The sequence below is a fragment of the Xiphophorus couchianus genome, chromosome 19, assembly GCF_001444195.1.
Source record: "Xiphophorus couchianus chromosome 19, X_couchianus-1.0, whole genome shotgun sequence".
Classification (NCBI taxonomy): domain Eukaryota; kingdom Metazoa; phylum Chordata; class Actinopteri; order Cyprinodontiformes; family Poeciliidae; genus Xiphophorus; species Xiphophorus couchianus.
The window spans coordinates 15,972,182-15,998,611 of record NC_040246.1 but is presented as its reverse complement, the minus strand read 5'-3'; the positions used below and the strand labels follow the sequence as shown (position 1 = coordinate 15,998,611).

The 26,430-nt window shown below is 37.2% G+C and overlaps 1 protein-coding gene across 1 annotated transcript; it reads left to right on the top strand.

Moving 5' to 3' along the window:
* The first annotated feature begins 1,172 nt into the window (after nucleotides 1-1,172).
* Nucleotides 1,173-25,590, top strand: pgfb (placental growth factor b). Its single transcript, XM_028001704.1, has 7 exons — nucleotides 1,173-1,786; nucleotides 19,994-20,030; nucleotides 21,254-21,450; nucleotides 22,639-22,718; nucleotides 24,057-24,086; nucleotides 24,184-24,246; nucleotides 24,346-25,590. The coding sequence occupies exons 1-7, from the start codon at nucleotides 1,724-1,726 to the stop codon at nucleotides 24,365-24,367; spliced, it is 492 nt and encodes a 163-aa protein (XP_027857505.1). The 5' UTR covers nucleotides 1,173-1,723; the 3' UTR covers nucleotides 24,368-25,590.
* The last annotated feature ends 840 nt before the right edge of the window (nucleotides 25,591-26,430 follow it).

Sequence of the window (26,430 nt, the reverse complement as noted above, 5' to 3'; positions counted from 1 at the left end):
GGATGGATGGATGGATGGATGGATGGATGGATGGATGGATGGATGGATGGATGGATGGATGGATGGATGGATGGATGCTGATATTTTGGAGAAACTTTTTAAGATATTTTTGGTTAAAAAATTTTTTTTTTTTTAAAACTCAGCCAGAGACCTTTCAAAATACAAAGACAGTTTGTAGAAAAAAGAGGCGTGTTATGAAAAAATAACAACTGTCTAAAAAAACTGCTGATTCTAATGATGATCCAGACCTTCTCTTGGGCATTTGATACACAGATATATAAAAAAATTTCACACAAACTCTGTTACACCCCAGAAGATTTGAAAATATCTTGTTGAAGACTTGGCAATTTTCAAATAAATATATAACAGACTTTTGTGCATAGCACAAAAGTCTGTTTTTGCCTTTGGATAAGAGCTTTGATTATATGAGAAGCTCACATACAGAGAAGCAAGATTCAAGAGCCCACTATCCTGCATGAATTTGATGTAGCCTGACTTCAGCACACAGATTTCAAGGTGACTGAAATGGTTCTTGGCTCCAATATGGCCACTCTCTGATTATGAAACCTGAAAACTGCATAAGGATCTGATCAGATGGTGGTGCAGTTGTAAGCAAGAAGGCGATCGATTGAATTTCTTCGGGTATTCCTGCTTCTTCCATACTCCAAAAACCAAACTTTTATGTTATAGTTGACCACTCTAAAGTCAACTATATATGGCTCCATGAATGAGTGAAGTGGATATAACAATGTATCAAAATGTTAATTTTTAAGTAACCTTTTTCATAATCAAAGTAATGAGATGCTTGTTTCAACACTTTTTTGAAAGCTTTAATCACTTTAGCCCATTTTTTGTGGTTGAAAACCTAATCAAATATGTTGAATCAAATTCATAATTCAGCCCTATTGTGTTCAATCAACCCAATTAACTCGTCAAGATATTTTAGACAGGTTAGCAAAATAACCCAGACTGCGCAGTTATTGGTGAGCAGTCTGTACAATAAATCCCATGCGCATCACTACACGTTAAAAAATGCTGCACTGATGGTATAAATGAGCAGGCTGTGGCTGAAAGATGCTGTGAAGTCTCAGTTGATTCTCAGGAGGACACAGAGGGCGGACAGGGAAGGGGAGGAGATTTAAATGTCCAATAAAAAGGTGGTGCGGGGAAATTAGACTGAAGTGTTTCTTTTAGCCGGCTGGAGCTCAGGGCGAGACCATAACTGAAACTTTCAGTCTACAACTTACTATTTGCTTCCGGAGCGGCTCTTCTTTTAAAAAGACGTTGGACTGAACCATATGATTTTTTCCACTTTGCTCGGGGATTTTTTGCCTGTTTTATCGTCAGGCAATTTTGACTCGCAGCTTGAACCACTTTATAGATATGTTTTATTTCTTTAAGCTCTGGCTTTAAGTGCAGATCCTAAGGGATTGGATCGCTTTTAACTCTAGCGCTTTCTCCGGGTCCCTGGGGCCTTTTTCATTAGTGAGCGCAAACTTCATCAGGTTACACGCCGGCAGAAGCGGAGCTACGTGACTTCTCTCACTCTCACCGCTCGGACTGGGAGCAGATGACTCGGGAAATCCCGTTCAGCATCGTTTTTCTAACCTGACTGCCCACTCCTTTATATTAATATTATTCCGTTCAGTTTATTAATTTCTAAAACTGAGTGAAAGTTAGCGCCTGGGCACGTCAATCTCTCTCTGTGCGCAAACACCGCGAAATGACACCGAGTTTTGTTCTTGGCTGTGTGGTGGCGCTTTACCTGCTCCTCTCACCTGTACAGGTATGCTATTTCACACTTCACACACAGACTTTTTTTTTTTTTTGCCTTTTAAGTGCAGAATTTGTGAAACATATGTTTTCTTTTGCTCGTAATTTGTGAATTGACTCTGCTTTCACATTCATATGAACAAAAACAGGACATTATTCATATTTTTTATATTTTGTAGAATATTATAGTCATTGTTGGATATTTTAGTTTAGTTTCGCTTAAAATATGAATATGAAATGAGTAACTTAGTGATGACCAGAGCCGGTCCAAGGTTTTATGAGGCCCTTAGCAGAACAACATTTTGGTGCCCACTTTAAATAAAACATACCAGCCATCACTGACCTTCTTTTTTTTATTAAATCTGCTACTATTCTGCTTGATTTTTCAGTTGTTGATTATATCGCCTAATTGGTAATTACAGTCAGGGCTGAGCCATCCCCTCTCACATTGTTTTTTTTTTTTTCTTTCCTTGCTATCACTGGCTACAGTTTAGAAAATTTGCAATAAGGTAAAGTAAACCTACCAAGGAGAGCCATTTTTTTCATTCCTGTTATCAAATCCTGGGGCTTATTGTTGAAGTTTTGGTCTGAGAATACCATGTTTAATTTACAGTGGCACCAGAAAGCAATCATAATCCTTAATTATTTCCATATTACATTATATTACATTATATTATATTATATCTACACAAAACTGCCAATATGACACTTAGCATAGCATCCTGGATTCTGCAACTTGATTTTAACTTGCTTGTGGTGAGCTAAATTCACTGACTATTGTTTTGGAATCAAACTCTGTAGAGTTTCACAGTTGATACCAACGAGTAAAGTTGAAACAATTGTCTGTAGGCCTCTGTCAAAATAGAAATCTGGAAGAGGAGACAAAAAACTTCTGACAGTGTTGAACATCCTTTCAAACACTCTGATTTCTGTTATTTGGAAATAGAAAAGGCTTAATAGCACCAAGAGCCTCCTGAGATCTGACTTCCCAACCAAACTGAGCAATCAGGGAAAAGGGGCTTTTGTCAGAAGGACGACCAATAATATATTGGTTAATAAGGTGGAGCTCCAATGTTCCCTTGTGGAGATAGAAGAACTGCTTAGAAAGTCAACAATTGCTATCCCTTCGACCAATCGGGCCTTTCTGGTAGCCACCTTAGAGATTGCCAGATCAGGAAAAATAAAATTGTCTGGCAAACCCCACCCTCACTGTGAAGCATGGTGGTAGTGGCAACATGCTGCGGGGACTGGCAGCCAGATATAGAGATATTCTTAAAGAAAAGATCCTACACTAGGATGCTATAAACCTCAGATGAAGGTGACCACTCATCTTCCAACACGACAAAAACCCAGCACACAATCATGACAACAAAGAGTTGCCTTTAGAGAATGCTGCCAGAACTAAAACTCAAATCCAACTGAACATATCTGGAAAGACCTAAAAAATGCTTTGCTCCACATCAAACCTGACTCAACTTGAGAGGACTCTTCGATCACTTCAATGGCAGACTTTTAACTGTCATTGCTGCCAAAGATGCTACAATAAAGTATTAGCCCAATATTGTGAATCATGGAACAGGCCTTTTTTTCTAAAAACCTGTTTTTGTGTAGATTATTGAAAAGAAAATCTATTAAATCCTAAATCTAGTTTAGAATATTGTCTGTAACATAAAATAAGAAAAAATGAAGAAGTACAATGTCACCAGATGAAAACCATCTGGTGACATTGTACCTGAAGATGAGAAGATTGTTTTAACTTAGGCAAATGTTATGCTCTATATCTATCTTCCAACACCTTACCTGAAATGATATGTTAGCACATGTTCGATAGGATTTTTAGGCTACATAAAAAGATTATTTCAGGTTACTTTACTGACCTTGTAGCTCTTATTTTGACACCATACACATAATCAAGGTACTTTTCACATTAAATGCGTGTTTGCAACTTGTTTGCAAACATACCTACTTTTATGCTGTGTTATTTATGTTATCCTTTTGTGCCTGTTTAATCACTTTGTTGTTTGCTTTGTTGTATTCTGTCTTGATCTGATTTTGGTGAGTTGGGGAGGATGGGCGATGAATACCTCCCCTATAAAATTGCTGCCCCTCACCCACCATCACTCTTTTTGGGCTTGTGGTTTTGGTGTGCCACCCCAGGAGTATCAATGACCTCCATCTGGCTGCCCTCCCTTTAAAAACATTTTGGAGGCGCCCTTTGGAAGAAGGCAGGGAAGTTCGATGTTGGGTTCACAAGCAACCATGGAAAAAAGTTGGTTGCTGATTTTTGTGCAATTTCCTAACTCAGATAGAAGCAGTTTTCATTCTTTTACTACTTGAAATTGTGTCTGTTAACATGACTTCTAAATTTAGAAAGGCTTTTCTTACAAATGGACCATTCCGATTGTTTAATAGTCTACGCTAATTTCCAGTTTTCTAAGACAAATGATCTGAGGATCAAAACAGATAAAACAGGAAATTGCTCCAAGTTCTTTAGTAGAAATGACAGTCCTAAATCAAACAGTAATGAAGGAATATGAAGATGATCGCCATTTATGCACCAAAGCTTAAAACAAGTCCATTCAACATGCTGTTGATTGATGCATTAACAATAAGGAGTTTTTGGAAGCTTTCAATGAATGGAAGAAAAAAATCTGCTCTGATAAATCAATGTTGTCATTCCTGATGACAAGGTACAGTAACTTGTGGTTTGAGTAACTTTTAAATGAGTGTCATTCAGCTCATTCATTCACAATGTAAAACATGACAAACTACATAATCATTCATCTGCAGCAGCACATGATGCAAAGTGACTCACTGTTACGTGTACATTTGGGAAAGCTCTAAGCTCATAATTACAGACGCTTTCTTCAAACACTAGTTTCACTGACATGGATTGTTCTCATTCTGTGTGATTTATTTTAGTGTGGAGAGATATTGGTTTCTATTTCTTTTGGAATGCATTTTAATGGTATGTTCTATTGTAGCTGGATAATACGAGATCCTGCAGAGCTGTCTCAAAGTGTGAGGCACTTCACTGCCCATGTTCATGTTTCTGTAGATTTTAATAGTAAAAGATAGTATTAAGTACAGCATCTAGATGAGAAGTGTTTGAGATATTTCTGTCAGGCAGTACAAAGCTTATCTGTCTTCTGTTTCCTGGCATCGCCTGGTGGTCTCTTAATGAAAATCTGCCTGAGCAGAGTCAACCCGACACTAGAGTGGGCACTTTTTAACAAGCCTGCGTTGTGTCACAGATACTTGAGAGACGACGTGTCATTGGACAGTGGGACTTGTGCCACATAGAGCTCCAGCTCTTGAACCTTTTCAGTCTCTGATTTCCATCCAGCGTGGCAGCTGTCTCTGATGCGTCTCATGTTTAATGCAAATCCAGGTCCTTTTCTCATCCATTTACTCCCACTGTCACACTTCACACACCGCTGAAGCCTGTTGAATCAGCAGACTTTACCACTCTGCAGTCTGCATTCTGAAGTATTGACTCAGAGAGGCCTTAAAGGTCTGTGAAAGATTCATGTCCTAACAGTTTTCCAGACTGGACACTTTGCAGCTGTTGTTAAGTTGAAACTTGGTAGAAAACATGTGGTATTCCTGCATTTCCTCTAATCCGTATAATCAGCTCATGGCTTGCTTAGTCAAAACACGAATGACAAAGCACAGGGGCCCCACTGTGAAGCAGGTTAAATGCCCCCTGCTGCCTACAAGACTGATGGCAAGTGTAAACAGCGCAATCTCTGAGATTCAACATCCAATCTGTCAGATCACACAGAGCCAGTCCTAAATCTGGATACTCCTTTAATCCTACAGATGTGTTTTACTGCTCATTAGTGAAAGAGCATTTCCTCACCTCTCTTCCTTTGCTGCAAACAACTTCTATAAAACCCTAAAAAGTTAGAAATTCAACATCTTTCATGAATTTCCCACGCTTAAAAATGCGTCACTAATAAATAATATCCATTTATTTTCATGACATTCACAGCTGGAGTGTCTATCAGCAGCCCTGCGAATAAAGAGATCACTTGTTTCCGCTCTGAAACACAGAGTGGCCAAAAGAGGGTGGGTTTTTGCTGTTTCATAATTCTTTAGTCCAACGGATTAATTGCTTACATATTTCAGTGTTTCTGAATGTGTGTTCTTGCTTTTCTATTCTGAACCTTGGGACTCATTTTTACTTTATGGAGCTTTTTTAGAGATCAGATTTTTTACTATGACCAAATGATTTTTTAAAAATTCTTTTTACAAAATCAGATTATCAGGGATTACGTCCTGGAAGGGATGTGGTTTTTACTAGGTGTAACTCTTAATTTTTTGTGTGCAGTTTTATTGTGCAGGCGCTAAACATTTTCTTCTGGTTACTCTGATTGTAATTCAGCTTTTCTCAGTTATCTTTTGCATTTATTTTAATAGATTTATTTGGTTTTATTTGTGTATGTTTTTGATGTTTTATGAAGTTGGTTATTTTAAGAGAAATAACCAAAGAGAAGGAGGGCAGTTGTGATTTAGGCATCTGGTTGTGATGCCTGCTTATTTCTTTCCCATTGATGTGTTTCATGCTATAATGAGGTAATGGATGGATGGATGTACTGAGGCATCCATCCGTCCATTTTCTGTACACCTTTGTCCCTACTGGGGTCGGGAGGGTTGCTGGTGCCTATCTCTAGTGAACGTTCCGAGCGAGAGGCGGGGTTCACCCTGGACAGGTTGCCAGTCTGGGCAGGGCAACACAGAGACAGACAGGACAAACAACCATGCACACACACATTCACACCTAGGGAGAATTTAGAGACAACAATTAACCTAACAGTCATGTTTTTGGACTGTGGGAGGATGCCGGAGTACCCGGAGAGAACCCATACATGCACAGGGAGAACATGCAAACTCCATGTAGAAAGAGCTTCCCGGGGCAAGAATCAAACCCAAGACCTTCTTGCTGCAAGGCAACAGTGCTACCTACTCTGCTGCTGTGCAGTCTGCTGTACTGAGCTTATATACAAAATAGACTGAGAATTGGTTTTGGATCCTCTAGGAAAGCTTTTGCCAGAAAGGGTTTACCAAACCCTCCCTTCAGTGAATTTCTTTTTTTTTTCAGTTCAATTTACTTACATTCAATCCAACTCAAATTCATTTATATGGATTCAAATCACAATAGATCCCATTAATATTCAGTCATATAGGCCTTGTTTCAATACATATTAAGCCAGTAATACAATCCATCCATATAAAAAATACCCAGAAAGTGCATAGAATCTGATATAATCTGATATTAGACAGTCATTGTACCATCAGGGTCAGTTTATAAAATTAATTTATTTATTTAATCATTATTTTTATTGGATTTCCATTGTGATGAAATATCTACTTTTGGAGTGAGACCTGGCCAAGAGGCACACTGGTGTGCAGATACCAGTGACTAAAAATTTGTCAATCTAAGCATGCTTTGGTCATTGAGTTCACAGCAATAAACATGAAAGCACTAGTCCAAAATTAAGCATCAATACAATACATGTAGCTCTTAAATCCAGGTCAGATTTTCATTGATAGCTACACTCTGTGAACACGCTTGCTGATTTTTTAATGGTATTACTACCTCAGACTGAGGGTGGAGGCACCTGGGTTTCCTATCTGAACAATAGTGACCTCTTGCTCACCCTTTTACATGAGCTGTCCAAAGAATTAGTGTGTATTTGTGCATTCTAACTGCTTGTTTTATTCCTGATTCCTTGGCTGTGTAAACCACATGCTGTATGAATACCTGTATATGTGCTAAATCGCAGGTGTATAGATAGAAGATACATACCAGATCATGTCTCTATTGCAAATTGAATACAGGAGAGTTTTTCTAAAATCTTCAGTGTCTGTTGCTTCTGACGAATTTTCATTAGTTTGCAGTTAATCTATAGTGTTTGGTGTAAGCTACCTCCTTCATTTTATGGTTGTGTGCAAGAGGGCTAAGAAAATGCTGCATCAGCAGTTCCAAACCTGACTTCCTTTAGCCCATTGGGTTTGGCACTGATGATAACCTGCTTTGGTGTGATAGGAATTTTAGCTGAGGATAGAGCTTGTAAGCATCTCTGGTATGTGTTTCTGCCACTCCTACATGACAAAACCACAAGTACCAAAAGCTATTTGGTTTTGCCTAACCATTAGATTAACCTCATTATAAAGAAAGCTTGTTCTAAATGTCTCTGACCAAAAATGGGGGCAATTATTTTTTTTCTATGATAAAACCATACAAACCAGATAACATTAGATTGTTTCTGAGCACCACATTCATCATTGCACCCACAACGCCTGTTCCATATCTAACCAACAGATAGGAGGGATAAGCTTAAAAGGATGGTTTAAATGTTTTTTGCAGTGGGAGTTGAGAGGTTATGACTACCCGGTATCTTTTCAGAAGTAGATACCTGTCTGGTGTATTCACTTTGTTGAAACAGAGATTAGTTTTCTAGCTAATGGCTAATCAGAGTGGTGCCAAGACAAAGTGGGCTTGACCAACTCCATTCTCAAGTGTTTTAACATATTTCATGCATTATTTCTCCATATATAGGAATAAATTCCTATTTTAAATTTTAACAAGTCCAGCAGGATAGCTACTTGACATACATGTTCTACATCAGAAGTTTCAATACAATAATTGTGAGTTACCAGGCATAAGCCTTTATAGGAATTGTAAGATTGATGTTGATTTAGACAGGCAAAAATGCACATTTTGGGCTCCAACACTTGTCTGAAATGTCTTCTTGTTGTCTAGGTGGAATTTTTAAAAGAACTAAGACGGCATTAAGAGGTTGTAGTCAACCCTCAATTGTTATGCCTCTGAGCTGACATGCTAGGTAGGGAGACATCTGAAAGGAAAGTTAGTTTCATGTCTGCATGTCAAGTCATTCCACAACGACTTCACAACACCTTCTTTGATTCCACAAAGATGCTAGAGCCAACCATGTCTGCTGCAGATAAGATACTGACTGGCCATAACCTCTGAGGGGAATAGTTCAGATTTTTTGAAGTTTTGTGAAGCTATTATCAGTACTAGTTCCCTTATCTGTAGTAGAGAGATGTCATTACTTTATTAAAAAGTGGTGATCAGTTAATTGACCACAAAACCTACAAAAGTACAAGAATGTACCATCTTCAATGCCTCTGTCAAATTAGACAGGTTGAGAACCTTTAGAAAAACCTTTAGAAATCCAAAGGTTTTCTCTCTTGGGGAGACGTAGTTGCCTCTGATCAGACACCTAATTATTATATCAGTTAATAAAACATTTTACGCTGGTTTATATGTGGAAAAAGCAATTCCAGAAATAACATTTTGTTGAAAAACCAAACACGAAAATAGTTTTGTAAAAGACTGTCCTCATGTGGACAAGGCCTGACAAGTTTGATGTTGACGTTAACCTAACTTTCAGTGTGTATGGCACCAAAATTGTCTCTAGGCCAGAGATCCACAAACTCTTGATTTCGGCCCTGGATGAGGGAACCATTACTGATAAGGTGTGGCTTTTGTGTCTGCAAGTACATGATGTTACACAGGTGTTTCCTTGACAATAGAAGAAAATCAATACTGGACACTAATCTTTTATATTGCACAAATACAGTTGTTACCATTCATATTTTTTCCACATATGTTCATGTTTATCCTGTCTGTTGTAGCTCTGGATGTTATAAAATCAAAATTTCAGGTGTGTCTATGACGACTTTGAACAGATTAAAATACTTAAACCTTTTTTCTGCCTGTCAAACACTTAAAATTTATGAACTCCTTGTGTTTTTTCCTCTTTCCCATCTTTCTCAGTCAAAGTGTGCTCACAAAGTTATAGTGACTCGCTGACTGACGGTGCTTTTATTTGCGTTGTTGGGGTATTTCTCTCCAGTTGTAATTTCCCGGCCCAGGGGAGAGTTGCAATTGCAATCAGGAAATATGGATTTCTCCTTCCTTCTGCTTTGGAGGAGGAAGAGGAGTGGTGATGCTCGGGGCAGCCGTCTACTCAGCAAGCTTTAATCTCCCATCTGGATGTAATTTACTGTGGTTTACAGAAAAGCATTTTACTGTAATAGGGACCACAATTACCACCGGTCAGTCTTATCTTAGGACCTGTGTAGTGCGTGAGTGTGTGTGTGTCTGCGTATGAGTGCATCATTTACACAGTGGTTGTGTCTGTTTGTGTCTATGTCTTTGGGGAGACATCTGTGCATTCATTAATGAACTTACACTAAGGAAGCTGTATTTATCTAAATCAACATCTATATGGACCTTTACCTCCTCCATGTCTGTTGACCCTACTTGCAGCGCAGCGTGTGTTATTTTGAAAAGCAGAAAAGCAGAGAAAGCATACCTGCCCTTATAGTGAGAAAACTCCCTGTTGAAGATAAAATTATTTTTAAAGAGTGTAGGAAACTCTCTTAGATAATCAGTCTTCAATCAATTATCTTGCAAAGGTACCCATACTCCTTCATTTTTTTTACTAAGTCATTGTGATTTTGTGTTTTAGATCAACACAAAGTAATTAATATTTCAAAATCAAATTTCAAAATACTAAGTTAAATAAATTTGTGAATTAAAATCTACAAAGTGTGGCATGCATGGATATTTACTTAGCCATAAATAAAATCTCAAATCACATAACTAGAAAATAAGTTTGTAAGCTGACAGGCCCATAATAATCATAGAGGAGCTACAGAAATCCAGAGCATAGCGGGAAAGTCTTACCCAGTACAACTGTTGCCACTGTCCTCCATTTTTTGGAAAAGTTGCAAGAAGAATTTCAGCTACAGGTTTGTCATTATCCAAATAGAGGAAGCATGTGGAAGAAGATTTTCTGGTCAGAAGAGACCAAAATTGAACTTTATGGCCTGTGGGCCCAAAAAGAACTAACCCTGCACTAACCCTGAACACACTGTTCCCACTTTAAAAAACTAGCCTGTGAGAGTTAATGAGAAGATGGATGGGGCTAAATACAGATAAATCTTGGAAGAGGATCTGTTGAAAGTCTTGAAGTCTTGAGACTGGGGTAGAGATTCTACACATTGATTTACGCAATGCAAGGTTTTTCATTTAAGTTCAATTTAGTGTATTTTTATTGTGCATAACAAATATTCCCCTAAGCCCCTTTTAAAATTAGTTACTATACATTTCAATTTGATCATTTTAAAATAATACAGTCAAGTTATATTTGTTATTCAAATTGGTTGGAAGTTTTCTTCCTAAGAAAATCCAACTGAATGCATGAAGTCACTGACTTGCCGCAAACACTCCTCCTGATGCATTATGTGGATCTCCAAATTACTGCTTTAGGATTTGGGAATCTGCCTCATAACACATCAGTGTGCCTTTTTTATAGCGTGTGAAACAAGTCCAGATTCAGTAATTCTCTACTCACCATGATTTCTGGAGTGATTGTTGTAAATGTTCACCATGTGTTCTGGTATGAAGTTTGTTGGTAATTTGAAAGTGGCCCCCGATCATGAGCTCTGACCTGACCACTTTGCAGACCCGACTGGGTAATGTCACTCCTGATGTTTTAGGTTCACCTGCCTTGTGTATACAAAACAGTGCCTGTTTTTCCTTAGTAGGGGTGGAAAATATGTTTTGTTTTCTTCAAGCTGCATGTGAGGTCTGAGAAATGCTGCTGTGGATTTTGTTGTTGATGAAATGAACCTGGATTGCAGTGGCAGATGGAAGAGTAGCATTAGAGTGGTGTTGCGTCCGCTGTTTTAGTTTCTCTGTGGTTTTACGGGTTAAGTTTCATCCTATTATGAAACTAAGAACATGTTCCTGTGTGCCACATTTATTCTTTTTAAGAATAATTAATTAAAATGACAGAGAGTCAGTGATGGTCCTTGATATGAATGATTTGTCAATGTGCTAGCCAGGGCAATAGTTGCAAGAAGGAACCAATAATCAATTTGCAAAAATAACTTCAGGACACTGCTTTGTAGCACAAAAATAAATTCCTTAAATCTATTTGTCTGTGATTAATCAACCGCTAACTATATATCAATATTACAAATAAAATTTTATATTCAAAAAATCTTTCTGCTGCTAAATTATTGAATAAACAGACATATGAGATCAACTACAAACATATTTATTGTCTATAATCTGTTATTTAGGTAATTTAACTATCAGATTGGTGCAACATGCTGTTATTCCAATTCAACTCTCAAGGGTAGGAGCTTTGTCCTCCATTGCTCTTGTCTTGTCTCTTGTGCGTAAGAGTATGGGTGTACCAAAAAAATTTGCAAATCCAGAAGTTCTGAAACCTTTATTTTTTTTAAAATTGATTAACTGTGATAAAATTGTAATAAAAGCTCTGTAATTAAATAATTTAAATTAACATGCCGAAGTCCTATATGTATGGTACATATATTTCTCTCTCTCTCTCTCCCTGTGTGTGTATATGTATATATATATATATACAGAAATATATATATATACAGAAATACACACATAGAAATGCAGAATCTATTATTTACTTGAGTCATTATTAGCCCAAGTCTTGAGAACTGAGGAGGGGATTTTCCCAAATCTCTGCCAGTCTGCTTTTCCTCATTATTAAAGTAAACAGTTCTGCTGACGTGAACCTTGTTTTGGTTTAACTCTGATAAAAAGTATACTGCAAAGCCCACTCAGCCTGGTGACCTGACATCTCTGAAGTAATTTATTTAAAAGTCAGAGCAATCAAATAATAAGGCAGGAGCTGGGGCCACTGTAGTTGTTGTGCTACAAGAACATGTATGGTGCGTTTTGTAGCTAAAAGTCGGAATATGTAAGTGTTTGTGGCTTGACCATATCGCATTTACACTGTAAAACCCATAAAAACTGAACCCTTATTATGGCAGCACTGTTAAATCAGTAGGATTCAACCACACTGATAATGAAAACCGAGTTCTTGCAGAATGATTTGTGTTGATAATTGTAAGATGCTGTTGGCTTCGCTGTGGTGAAAATCTCATATTTTGTCAACCACCAAATAAGTGTGTTTAGAGAAACTGTCCTTAGTTTTAAGTTGGTGTCCTTATGATACCTTTTATCCTTTTGAGGGAATACCAGCAATATTCAGTATTTTCAATGATTTTCTTCCTTGTTGGTAGTTTTTACTTTCAATATGTAATAGGTTAGATATTTGAACTATGTATAAAAGTTAAATAAAAAGTATCTAACACTCCACTTGTTGTCAACTTGTTATTAAACAAAACATCCCTCATGCTTACAGTCACTGTTTTGTAATCCAGTGGAAAGAACAGAAAGACCTGGAATATTGGCGTATTGCACTATGTCCATTCTTTGCTATCTTAAAAAATGCGATGCTAATTATTTTAGCTTGGACCCAGATCTTGTTCAGCAAATTGCCATTGTACCTGCTGTTGAACTGACTTCCTCTGCTTGACCCTCTAAACTGGTATATCCTTGAAGCATTAAGCAGAATCTCTGTCATGTTAAGTTGTGCTCCCTACGCACGCTGCCCTCTCCCTGACAGATGGAGTAAGCAAGGAGGTTAAAGATGACGCAGTTCAGCTGTGTGGGACTACAGAGTGATGATGTTCTGGGCCTCTGTGGCCTGATGGCAGGAACTCAGGGACTAAGTGAGTCCTCTAGTACAGCAGAAACAGTTTGGGGAACTCCTTTAGCTGCTGTACAATTTAACAGCCAATTTATTACATTTTCTGTTGTAATTTCTCCTTCCATTGAACTTTTTCTATTTTTTTTCTTGTGAGAACCATAAACTTGTGATTTTTTTATAAGTCAGATAAACAAAAAGTAGTGTATACTTGTTTTACAAATATATCTAGGCCTTCCAAGTCAAAACTTTGCAGAAACATTTTTGCAGTTGCGCTTATGAAGCCCATATCTCCTCTTCCCTTTACTAAACAAGTATGTGTTACTATGTTTTGTTCTTTTGTAATAATTGAAATTTGTGGTTGTAGTTTAATAAAATATGGAAATGTTCAATGGGCGTAATTACTTTTTCAAGACATTGTAAGTGAACATATTGTGGAATGTGAATAGAAGATTTCTAATGTTAAAAAGAAACAACTATCCATTTGTATGATTATACTGTGGATTAGGGATAGCGTTAAGCCTAATTTTAATTTGTTTTGTTCCGTTGATTTTATTTTATCTGCTTGTTTACCTGCTTCTGAACAAGAAACCTTTCCTTGGATTTTATGGTATTTTTTGTAGAAAATATACAAGAAATATATGTTGTATAAAGCATTTAGTGTCCTCAGCATAATTGTGTTTTCCAGTTGTTTGTTCCATTGCAGATTCTGTTGCAATGAGCCAAAGTTTTACACATGCTCATAAATAGCAAGACAAACCTAGACAGCATAATCTGCCAGGTTTAATATTTGTTTAGTTGTGTAGCCTTTACTTCATCAAACAATTCCTGAAAATGACGCAAGACCATGTTAAACCTAATTAATTAGAAGTGAATCTCCTTGAAAAAAGCTTAATTAGGGGAATGAGGTGAACGAGATACTAAAGTGAAGTCAGAAATTGATCTAGCTTGTGGGATTTGTTTGTCGAGATCATTCATAATTTACTGATATAAAACCCTGCTTTTTCCACAAGAGCTAAACTACCTCTAGTCACCATTGAACGCAAAGTTAATACTGCTAAGTGCAGGAGGTGAAGGAAGTAGCTACCTGAGATGTCTCAGGCAACTTTTTTATTTACATCATAGCAGCAGCTTCTCTCATACTTCTCTATTCTCAAACCCAACAGGTATGGAGTGAAAATAGCGTCAAAAAGATTTGTGTGTGCGTAAAATGATTTGTGCGTGCGTAACAGGATTTGTGCGTGCGTAAAAAGATTTGTGCGTGTGTAAAAAGATTTGTGCGTGTGTAAAAAGATTTGTGCGTGTGTAAAAAGATTTGTGCGTGTGTAAAAAGATTTGTGCGTGCGTAACAGGATTTGTGCGTGTGTAAAAAGATTTGTGCGTGTGTAAAAAGATTTGTGCGTGCGTAACAGGATTTGTGCGTGTGTAAAAAGATTTGTGCGTGTGTAAAAAGATTTGTGCGTGCGTAAAAAGATTTGTGCGTGCGTAAAAAGATTTGTGCGTGCGTAAAAAGATTTGTGCGTGCGTAACAGGATTTGTGCGTGTGTAAAACGATTTGTGCGTGTGTAAAAAGATTTGTGCGTGTGTAAAAAGATTTGTGCGTGCGTAAAAAGATTTGTGCGTGCGTAACAGGATTTGTGCGTGCGTAAAAAGATTTGTGCGTGCGTAACAGGATTTGTGCGTGCGTAAAAAGATTTGTGCGTGCGTAACAGGATTTGTAAACCTTAAAAATAAAATACATGTTGAAAAAGTACACACAAATCACCTGGTACGCACACACAAAACTGCAGTTACACACAAATCCGGTTACGAGTGCACAACTATTTTTGAGACTCATTTCACGCCTCGGTGGAAGCTCCAAGATTTGTGTGTAGATGGTGCGTTTACATGCTAGTAAAAGCTGGGACATCTGAGTTTTCTTCGGAACTGTTTCTTTTTTCCACAGTTCAATACATATTTCTCTCTTTACTTGTCTCGTGGCTTAGACATATTTTTGTGAGAGAAAAATACATATGTCATTACACCCACGTCTACTTTTTAATACTATAAGATTGTTTATATATGAATCCGCATTTGGGACCTATTCAACTGTAATTACTTGGGTAAAAAATTCAACCACTAGGTGGCGGAAGTTTATTCCGCTCTGACTGGGAAAAGCCTTCATTCAAACTGAGAGAAGAAACAAGAGAATGGCGGGTCAGCCGAGTGATCATGTTCGTGGTTTACCGTCCGAAGTTAGTGGATGTTAAAATTTGCACGTTTTCCTGACCGTTGTAATGCGTATTTTTTAGATTATTTCAGATTACGTTTTACGTTTCAAGTAGTTCGACCCAAAGTTCTCGCCCTTCTATAGCAATAGCTCATGTCTACGTTAGCTAAGCTACTATTAGCCCTCGATTAGCATCGGTCCAGTTTAAAACAGTATCTTCCTGGCCCATTACAGCCATGTCTACGTTTATCACCATGCTCAGCTAGTTTTATGATGCCGACAATAATGTAGGCTTAGGTGACGTCTTTTATTATAATTTATTATAATTATATTTTATTAATTATCTGGCAGATAATTAATAAAATATTCCATATTTAATTTGTATATGTCCTTTTTCAACTATGCAATTTATAAAGTGAAAAATTTAACACTGACTGAAATGTGGAAAACACATACATTATTAGCACTTTTTGGGGACAATAGAAATATAATTTCACTAGATGGCTACAATTACAATTTAGTTAATGTGAAGCACAACTTAACATATTATCTGTCCAAAAATGTAAGTCATCACATGGAAGTAATGAGAAATGTGGTTTGCTCATAATGAAGTAACAGAAATATTAATATTTTAAAGATTCAGCCGAGTTACTACACTTATATTCAGCTGCTTACAAAGGCTTCAGTGTTGGATGAGGTTATATTTTCAAAATTTGAAATATTGATGATCTGCATGAATCTAATATAAAAAACGGTGCAGATGTATATGTATGGCATAGAATACATTTGTACATTTGTTAAGAGATGTTCTACGTATTTATTTCTGGTACGAAAGCAATGACCATCATATTCCAGGAAGAAATGTAGAGAAGAGTAAATCTTAAGTGATTACAGTAAGATATAAAATATACAGGTGATAGACGAAACATAAGTCTGTAGCAGAACTAAAAAAAAATTTAAATCAAAAACTACAATTAGTGAGGAGAACTGGGATGAATCCTTCAAATAATAAAAGACGTCACCTAAGCCTACATTATTGTCGGCATCATAAAACTAGCTGAGCATGGTGATAAACATAGACATGGCTGTAATGGGCCAGGAAGATACTGTTTTAAACTGTACCGATGCTAATCGAGGACTAATAGTAGCTTAGCTTACGTAGACATGAGCTATTGCTATAGAAGGGCGAGAACTTTGGGTCGAACTACTTGAAACGTAAAACGTAATCTGAAATAATCTAAAAAATACGCATTACAACGGTCAGGAAAACGTGCAAATTTTAACATCCACTAACTTCGGACGGTAAACCACGAACATGATCACTCGGCTGACCCGCCATTCTCTTGTTTCTTCTCTCAGTTTGAATGAAGGCTTTTCCCAGTCAGAGCGGAATAAACTTCCGCCACCTAGTGGTTGAATTTTTTACCCAAGTAATTACAGTTGAATAGGTCCCAAATGCGGATTCATATATAAACAATCTTATAGTATTAAAAAGTAGACGTGGGTGTAATGACATATGTATTTTTCTCTCACAAAAATATGTCTAAGCCACGAGACAAGTAAAGAGAGAAATATGTATTGAACTGTGGAAAAAAGAAACAGTTCCGAAGAAAACTCAGATGTCCCAGCTTTTACTAGCATGTAAACGCACCATCTACACACAAATCTTGGAGCTTCCACCGAGGCGTGAAATGAGTCTCAAAAATAGTTGTGCACTCGTAACCGGATTTGTGTGTAACTGCAGTTTTGTGTGTGCGTACCAGGTGATTTGTGTGTACTTTTTCAACATGTATTTTATTTTTAAGGTTTACAAATCCTGTTACGCACGCACAAATCTTTTTACGCACGCACAAATCCTGTTACGCACGCACAAATCATTTTACGCACACACAAATCTTTTTGACACTATTTTCACTACATAAACAGGCACCAGTGATATTTTCTTGTTATGACAAGGTTTAACCCTTGACTTCTTGAAGAGCAAGTGAGTCAAAGCCAAGAAACTTTTGTAATGTGTAGCAAGCTCATAAAATGGAAAAGAGACAGAAAAAGTGAAAAGATCTTAGGATGGCTGGTGGTGGAGAGAGTTTTGTTTTATTCTGATGTTGCTATAGAGAGTGGAAAATAATCAGTGCTTGACTGAGTGAAAGTGACATTGAACAATAGCTTAAACTGCTGTATGACGTTCCCATGCTGAGCATTAAAATATATTCACAGAGCAGAGCTCGTGTCCTGCTGTGTTTTTGTGCAGCAGCAGACACAGTTCGTTGGGCGCTGCTCCATGGAACAACTCTGCTGTCAGAGGAACAGCTGTACATGTTGGCCAGATGATGAGCTGCTCTGAGAAAAAGAGCGAGAAGCTTCATCTGTTCCCAAAATGCAGAGAGGAGAAATCCTGAGTGACTGTGGGGAATCCTCCTGCAGGAGGTACATATTCTACTTATCTCACTAAAAGTTTAAAATGTGTCCCTTGAATATTTGTGCGAAGTGAAATTCATCATCGTCAAATCAGGACATTCCTCCTAAATCACGTTGCTGACTGTGGCGGTGTGCTGACAGATACCATCCTCATCCACAAGCTAATTTTGGTTCAAAACAGGAAGAGGATGCATTTTATGCTGTGAACAGATGGTGTGAAAACAACTGTCTGATGTTGCATAACACTTTTCCATGTATCAGAGTCTGCAGTGACTGTTGCGTTTTATCAGGTTTGTGTTGGAGAGAAAAGAAAATGAAATTCAATTTTATTACGAAGGATTGCGGAAGCAGGTTGTCTGCCGCCTGTCCTGCACTTCTGCCGGAGGGTGTTTTATCAAACCTAGATTTCCCTTCCTGAGATGGAGTCAAGCAGAGGTTTTGTGTTTTCCCAGGCGAATGAGAAATTCACTCTGTTTATCAGGGGATGATGGGAAAAAATCAAGACGGAGGGGGAAGCCATCAATGGGAAAATAAATAGAGAACTGAATCTTACACCACAGGAAGCAGGTTTTTGAACCTAAACAGTTGGGCACACTGTGGAACATGTCAGCAAGGATGTGCTGCTTGTCAAAAAGATTCAACCAATCCAGAGTAGGAAAAGAAGATCCACTGTCAACCCATTTTAGGCCCGTGTAGTACCAGCTGTCACCACTGGAGGACAAAAACTTTTAACCTTTTCAATACTTACGTAGCTACATAATGATGCTGTGTTAATTAAAATTGAAAGAAAAAATTGATAATCTTAGGTGAATTTGTGCTACTTTTGTCATTTTTGGCTCACCTTCCAAGTAGAAGTTTCAAAAGTTAATGATTTTATTGCCACGGCTGGTGGCCTCCCCTGCAGGGTACCACAGGACTCCATGATTAGATCTTTTCATTTTTCTCTGTCTTCTGCCAGTTATTACAGTTTTTTTTTTCTCATAAATATAATTATTTTTCTTTCATTTTATACAGATAACTGATTTGTTTATTGTCCACTTTAAAACTTTGCTGACTGCTATCTACAGCCTAGGATACAGGATACAGCCTATCCTATGCTACATTCACAGCAGATCTTCATACTACAGTCTAATTTTTGACTGAAATCTCATTTTTTATCTTTTTAGTGTGGTCATTCATACTACTAATTAAATGTGACCACAGTCAGGTATCTGTGTGAACAGTTTATGACCCCAAAGTGACCCGCATGGGGAGAACAACGTAGCAAGTAGTCAAACATTATAACGGATGCCAGTGTATATAGATCAATAAAGCTGTTGAGAAATAGAAACAAACAGCATTGTTACAAGATTATAACAAGATAAAGAAAGCTGTTGATAAAGAAAGCATAACTAATATCAATAGCCTTTTGTGGAGCATTAACTAAAACCTGTGTAGAGAAGTATTTTTGGACACATAGTTAAAAGACAAATGTCATATAAAATGTGACGTGTAACACTGTTAAATCGTTGCCTTTTCCAGTTGATTTGACCACTGCAACACACTTTATTTTGCTTATTATAATTTTCCATTTCTATCTGGAAATCTGCACTGCTTCATTTGTCAGTAGTCTCTTGCTTGATAGCTATGTTTCATTTTACCAGTCTGAACTGCTGCCCCATCCCCCCACACCCCCATATACTGCCTCACTTCCTCAAGTCAGTAGACCAGATGCTTTTAAAGTGCTCCATAGACACGATGCAAATGTAGAGATGTTTTTTTTTTTGGAGGGGGGGGGTTGCAGCATCTCTAAAACTGTGGTGGGCTCTTTCATTACTGTTTTTAAAACAAACTTCATATTGTCACATTTGGTTGAATATGACGTTTTTATCGATTCTCAGTAACACTGGTTTTATTTGTTGTTATCTCAATTGTAAAGGTATTTTGTCCAATCTTGTTTTTTTATGATATGGTAAATATATGTTTTCTGAGAGGTTCCTACTATTACATTCTTTTAGATGTCTTTTTCTCTTTTCAGAATTTACCCACGGCAGACACAAATAGCACCATGGAAGGTAAGTATTTGTTGTTGTTTTATTTAAAAATGTATCAAAGTGCTGGAAATTAATTATGTTAATTGCATGATCTTTAATTAAAAAATTAAAACTAATCAGTGTAGTTGAAAACAGTGTATTGACAAAATAAATATTTTCTAAATTATTGAATAAATTGTTATATTTACACACACCCACACACACACATATTCACAATGGATTATTTTATCCATATTTTGTTTATTCACAGCAGAGGTTAGATCTCAGAGAATGACACTGATTTCAAACTCAGTTGTATTTTCCATACATTATTGGGATGTGAAATTAATGACAAAGCTCAGGAATGTTGGCTACCAGTCAGCAAGCTTGAACTGAATCTACACAATAACAAGGCTTGTCTCAGCCAAAAGGGATTACCCAACTTTTGACCTTCTCTCCTCACATCCTTTCCCTCCCTCACATCACTATAAATTAATGCTGCCAAAGGAGAAATAAACTACAACTTAAAGGCTTGCACAGCTCCCAGGCCAGGATCTGGAATACGTGCAGCAGAGGAAAGTTTAAAAAAGTGGAAGACATACAGTTGAGTTTAGCCATAGTAAGTGGCCAGCAAAATGTCCCTTAATGTTGTATTACAACATTACAGTTCACGGCCTCATCTCCTGATCATGGATGCTTCCCCAACCATCTCCTCCCAGCCCGTCTGCATTTATAAACAGCTGTTGTGGTGTCAGGCTCCAGTTGGTGACCTCTGGGGGTCAGTGCAGTCCCAGAGGTGCCTGCGGGGCAACTCAGCTCCAGTTCCAGCAGGGTTCTGTTCATGGCCATGTTCCCAGTGTTTGTTTTCTCTTCCTTCTGTGTTTGGCTATAGTCGTCCCTGTTCTTCTCTTCCCCCCGCAGCAAGTAGGACACTTTCACACATGTACTCCCACAGGAAAGTGTACTGCACATTGTACAAATGTCTCTTTCTGTTATAAGAAAACAGGATACACTGTATATCACATCTGGCTTTACGTCTCTGTATACATCACATGAGCATGTCATTATTATCCTGTTTAACTAATTAATCATAGTATTTGTGAACAAATAAATAGAAACTAATAGTAGAGTTTGTTTACAATCCATGTAGTGATTTTCTCTCTCATTAGAGAGCTTGGGAATTTGCTCTGAGTGGTCAGACTCTGCATCTTTATGAGAACCAAAAGTTTTTCCAAAGTGGCTCATCCTCCGATTCTTCCTAACAGTGCTGATGTTTCAAGAGGTGTGGGGTCGCAGCTTCTGTCGGACCATGGAGAAACTGGTAGAGGTTGTCCAGGAATACCCAACAGAGGTGGAGCACATCTACAGCCCCTCTTGTGTGCCACTGGTGAGATGTGCCGGCTGCTGTGGAGATGAGAATTTAGAGTGTCATCCCACTGAAACTTCAAATGTCACAATGCAGGTAAGAAAACAGCAAAAATGTTAATACTCCTGGATTTTTTTTTTTTACACAATTTTACACAACTTCATATGTTCAATGTATTTTAGGGGATTTAGGTTGTAGATCAACACAAAGTTGAGCATTACTTTTGCAGGGCAATGAAATGATGCATGGTTTTCAATTTTTTGTTTTGCCAATAAAAATATGTTAAATGTAATAATCAAATCCTGTTAAACCAGAAAGCACATAAATAGTAAACAGAGTCCAAATGAGTGTAATTTAATCATAGTATAAATTCAGCTGTCCTGAGAAGGCCTCCAAGGTTTGAACATTAGTGAATATCCAGCATCAGGAAGACATAAAAACACACACAAGTACATAGTTGTAGAGAAATTTAAATAATATCCCAAGGTTCATAGAGCTCACATAGATGAATCCATGAACAGAAAATGGAAAGAACATTCCCAGACTGCAGTCTTACTAATACATGTCCTTCCTCATAAACTCACAGGCCAGAGCATTAATCAGAGAAGCAATCAAAAGGCCTATGGTAGCTCCCGGGTGGATGAACCTTCAAATAGGACAACCACTAGTTGTTCACCTTGCAGATTTTGCCTTTCTTGAAGAATGTATAGAGGAGCGCCATTGTTAAATGAAAGCTAGGATTAAACCGTTAGCCAGACTTAACCTGTTTAAAATATATAATATGTCATGCTGGGGACACAGAAGCATGTCGATGAAGGAACTCTGGTAAAATGAAACCAAATCTGAACCTTTGGGTTGATATCCAAAACTTCTACACCTTAAAACATAGAGGTGGCTCCATCATGCTGTGGTCAGAGCTGATGGGAAAATGAATAGAGCTAAAAACAGGGCAAAGTTAAAGACTGTTAAAGATTACAATGACATGATAATGGGGTTGATGGTCACCTTAGAGCATGACAACAACTGCAACCAAACAGCCAGAGCTAAAATGTATTGATTTAAGTTGCAGCATAGTTATGTGCTGGAAGGGCCTATTCTAAGTCCACACCAAAATCCAACTGAATTCAGTGCTGAGTCATGTTGAAAACCATGTATTATTTTTCAATTACATTCATTTCATTTCATTGATGTTTATCCTTGTAGCATAATAAAATCTTTCAAAGTTTAAGGACTTTTGACAGGTACTATGCCATTATAACTCTGTCTTCTGACTGTGCTAAACAGCTGTTGAAAATCCGGCCATCTGAACCAGGTGAAGAATATGTTGAGATGACCTTTGTGGAGCATAAGACATGTGAATGTAGGTAAGATAACAAAAAAATATGTTTCCCTAATTTATGACGTAAAACACAGATGTACAAAAATAAAAACTTTCTCCTATTATTTACTTGTATTTAGTTAAAACTGCAGTTATCAATGATGTTTCCATACAGGCCTCAAACAAAGAATCGAGCCCTATTATCTTTCACATTTGAATTAACAATATTGGGATCTAATTGAAAACAAGGCATAATAATAGTGTAAAACTCAACGTATCTATCTAAAGTGAAGTACTTAAAGATGCCGAAGTGATTATTATGTATATCCCTGCTAAAAAATACCCTCTCAAAGTCTAGCTTTACAGATTCACAAAATGAAATAGTGCCACGCTGTGAGCAGATCAACAAAGAAACAGAACAAGAACAAACCCAAGAAGAGGCTTTTTTGTAACTTAACCACAGATTATAGGGAACAAACCTACATTGCCACATTGTACACAATGTAGCCATGTTCTAATTGCAACTTACAAAACTACTGTGGTCGTTGATCAGGCTAACTGCTTCTACCTATACAAGCTTTTAACACTCAATACCTCTGAGTGTGAAACTTGAATGATTTTCTGGTATGTTTGGAGTTTTTAGGTGTAGTTCTACGATTTTTACTAATGTTGAGTTTCCAGGCCGTTCCAGAAACTCAATGTTACCTTGCATATACATTTAAAACCCAATTTAGATGCCTGTTTAAGATTTATTGTCCTGTTGGAGCACCTGATTATGTTTAAGTTTCCTCAATCTAGCTGATGATTTGAGGTGAAGTGAGAGATTTTTGAAATTGTCTTGCTTATTTATTTCTCTACCTATCATTTATAATGTTTTGGGTTAGATTATTCTGCAGTCAGTATCTTCTCAGCACTTGGCAATGTTGAACTTGCTCGACTTTGTACAGTGACACTCATGTTGTAGCAGTTTCCAGTTTATGATAAGCTTGAGTCTTGAAGAGACACTTTGTGGCAAAAATTTGTGGCAAAATTTGAGCTAAAACATAGCTCTTATGGGATAAGAGAACACTTGCAATAAATTTTTACTTGTGCACCCAAACCTTGTTTGTAACAATAATTTAAGTTGTAAGCATTATTGTACAACTCTTGGAAAATGAATAGATCAGAAGTATCACTGAGAACTCAAATCAATATGACATTCAGTCTGATGGTAAGAGAAGGTAAACCAATGTTCCAGAGCCAGGTTCCCTGTGAAATATATGTAATAATGCTGCAAATATAAATTTTAAGGGACCAGTTTGGTGATTACATTCACTACATATGTATTTAACTTAAATCGCACTTTGATTTGTTCTCCAGTAATTTATTGAAACTTTCTTCCCAGAGTGCGGAAACCTTTGATGAAAGTTGGAAGGTAAGAATTTTATTCTTTATTCTAAATTTTTACAATTAATAGTAAAAAATTTTCAAAGAATCTGGAAAACTTGGATAATTTTTTCTTTATTGTGTAGGAGAAGGCAACGAGGAAGAGGAAGGAGGAGAAAGGAGAGACAAAAAACAAAAGATTGTGACAGGTAATGATGCACTTTTTTGCTGAGGAAAACGTAAAGTACCAGCTAGTTGTCGAAATCATGTTAATAAAGGTGCAATATTTTACTCTCGTTAACCTGCAGGTGCCAGATTCCTCGCAGGTAACTTAGCGGCAACCCAACTACTGTTGCAGCGTGGCTGACTATTTATCTCCAGCCTGGTGACAGCATGAAGAGTCTCCTCCACTCATCTATCAAAACCTGTGTGTCCGCTGCCAGAGACACCAACAGCTGGGTTGGTTTGCTGACACGTTGTCCTGATGACGGACAGGGTGTCTGCAATAACGAGATTCAACAGGACGTGCATATTGATTGGTGGAAACACTCTCTGTTACACACCTGACACAATGGACATCCATGGGAGCCAGTGCAATGAAGAAAAGAACAGACTCAACTTTTAAACTTCCACTTGATATTATTGTGTCAGTTATTTTAAGTTGTCAGGTTTTTTTCTGTATTTAAAGGTGGTAATACGTGTTAAATCTCTATATTTATTGCTAAAATAGTTGGACCAGCAATCTTTAAAAAGTTTGTTATCCTTTGTTGAAACATTATTATAAACACTTTGACTTGTATTGGTGGTTTTATTTTGACTGAATGTACAGCTGCTGCTTTGTACATGCAACAATGATAGGTCTCCCTCTAGTGTTTAAAATGTAATAATGCTCAATATTAAAATATTTTATTTGACAACGTTGTTGTTAATCTTAGACATGAAACTGTGTGGTTAGTTACAGATCTACCCTATCGTCACAGTTTCTTAATCTATTGCTAAACGTTTGTAAGATATATTAACTCCATTGTGACATGTTATGATCCGATTCTTTACATTCAGTTCTCTACAGGACTGTTTCAGCACCCTCCATTAATTATTTCTTTTTTTAAGAGGCATGCTGAAAAAGACACTGGAAAAGCAAATCCACCACATGTGATCAAATTAAATACGGGACCCAAACTCTGGAGGAGGCCTGGAAAAACTGGTCAACCAGAAAAATGTATTCTTTTTTATAGTTTTTTCTGTATCGCATTCATTGTCATGTGGTATTCATGCACCTTTATCAAAATCACAAGGTTGAAAAGTGTCTCCTTCATGCATTTTTCCCCTCTGGTTACACAACACTCACTTAATCTTGCTCCACGGGTGACTTCCTGAGTCTGTTCTCAGAAGCAGAGTCTTATTAGAATGATCAGTCAAGTTAATTATGTAAGACCTTTTTCTTTCTCATAGATCAAAGAAAATCTATGAGAATGCAGAAATATTTCACCCACTCTAATATTTTTATTTCATTTAAATATTTATTTTGTAATAAAATTCTTATGACTGTCAGACAATATCTCGTGTGAGTTGTGTTCATTTGCTGATATATACTTAATTATGCAACTTCCAACAATATGTATTTTCAAGGCACAGCTTACAAATTTGAATAGGCTGATAAAGTTCAAGACGTTTTGTGACTTTTCAGAAAGTGAAATATCTATAGATTTTAAGGCTTTATCTCTGATTGCCAGACCAATTTGCTTGATTCCCACCTTCAGTTGATCTGCATTATTGGGTTTGATTTTGATCATCTTACTCTAGACTCTTAAGATGCGTTTCCCAAAGAAATGCAAACTTTATGTTAGTCTGAAAAGATGTCTTTGGACCATTGAGCAACAGTTCAGTTCTTTTTCTTCTTAGCTCAGTTAAGACGTTTCTGATGTTGTCGCTACTCAGGTATGGCTTGGCATGAGAAATGCAACATTTGAAGACCATGTGTAGAATTCATCTGTGTGAAGTTGCTCTCGATGTACTGACTAGCCACAGTCTACTCCTTGTGAAGCTCCCTTAAACTCTTGAATTGAGTTTTCTTGAGCGTTCTCTCAAGCTTGTGCTTATCCCTGTTGCTGGTGCCTGGTTTCCTATCATACATTTTCCTTCCACTCAACTTTTTATGAATACCTTTGGATAAAGAACTTTTAAATGGTAATTGTACTTAGTTGCTTATTTCCTCCTTGTGGAGGATGTAAATGACTGTCTTCTGAACAATTATTAAGTCATTAGTCTTCCATATTGTTTAAACTTTGAGCTATGTAATAGTTAATTATTTATGAGACTGAATTATATTATATTATATTATATTATATTATATTATATTATAAAAGTCCCATTTTTTATTATTAGAGATTGTT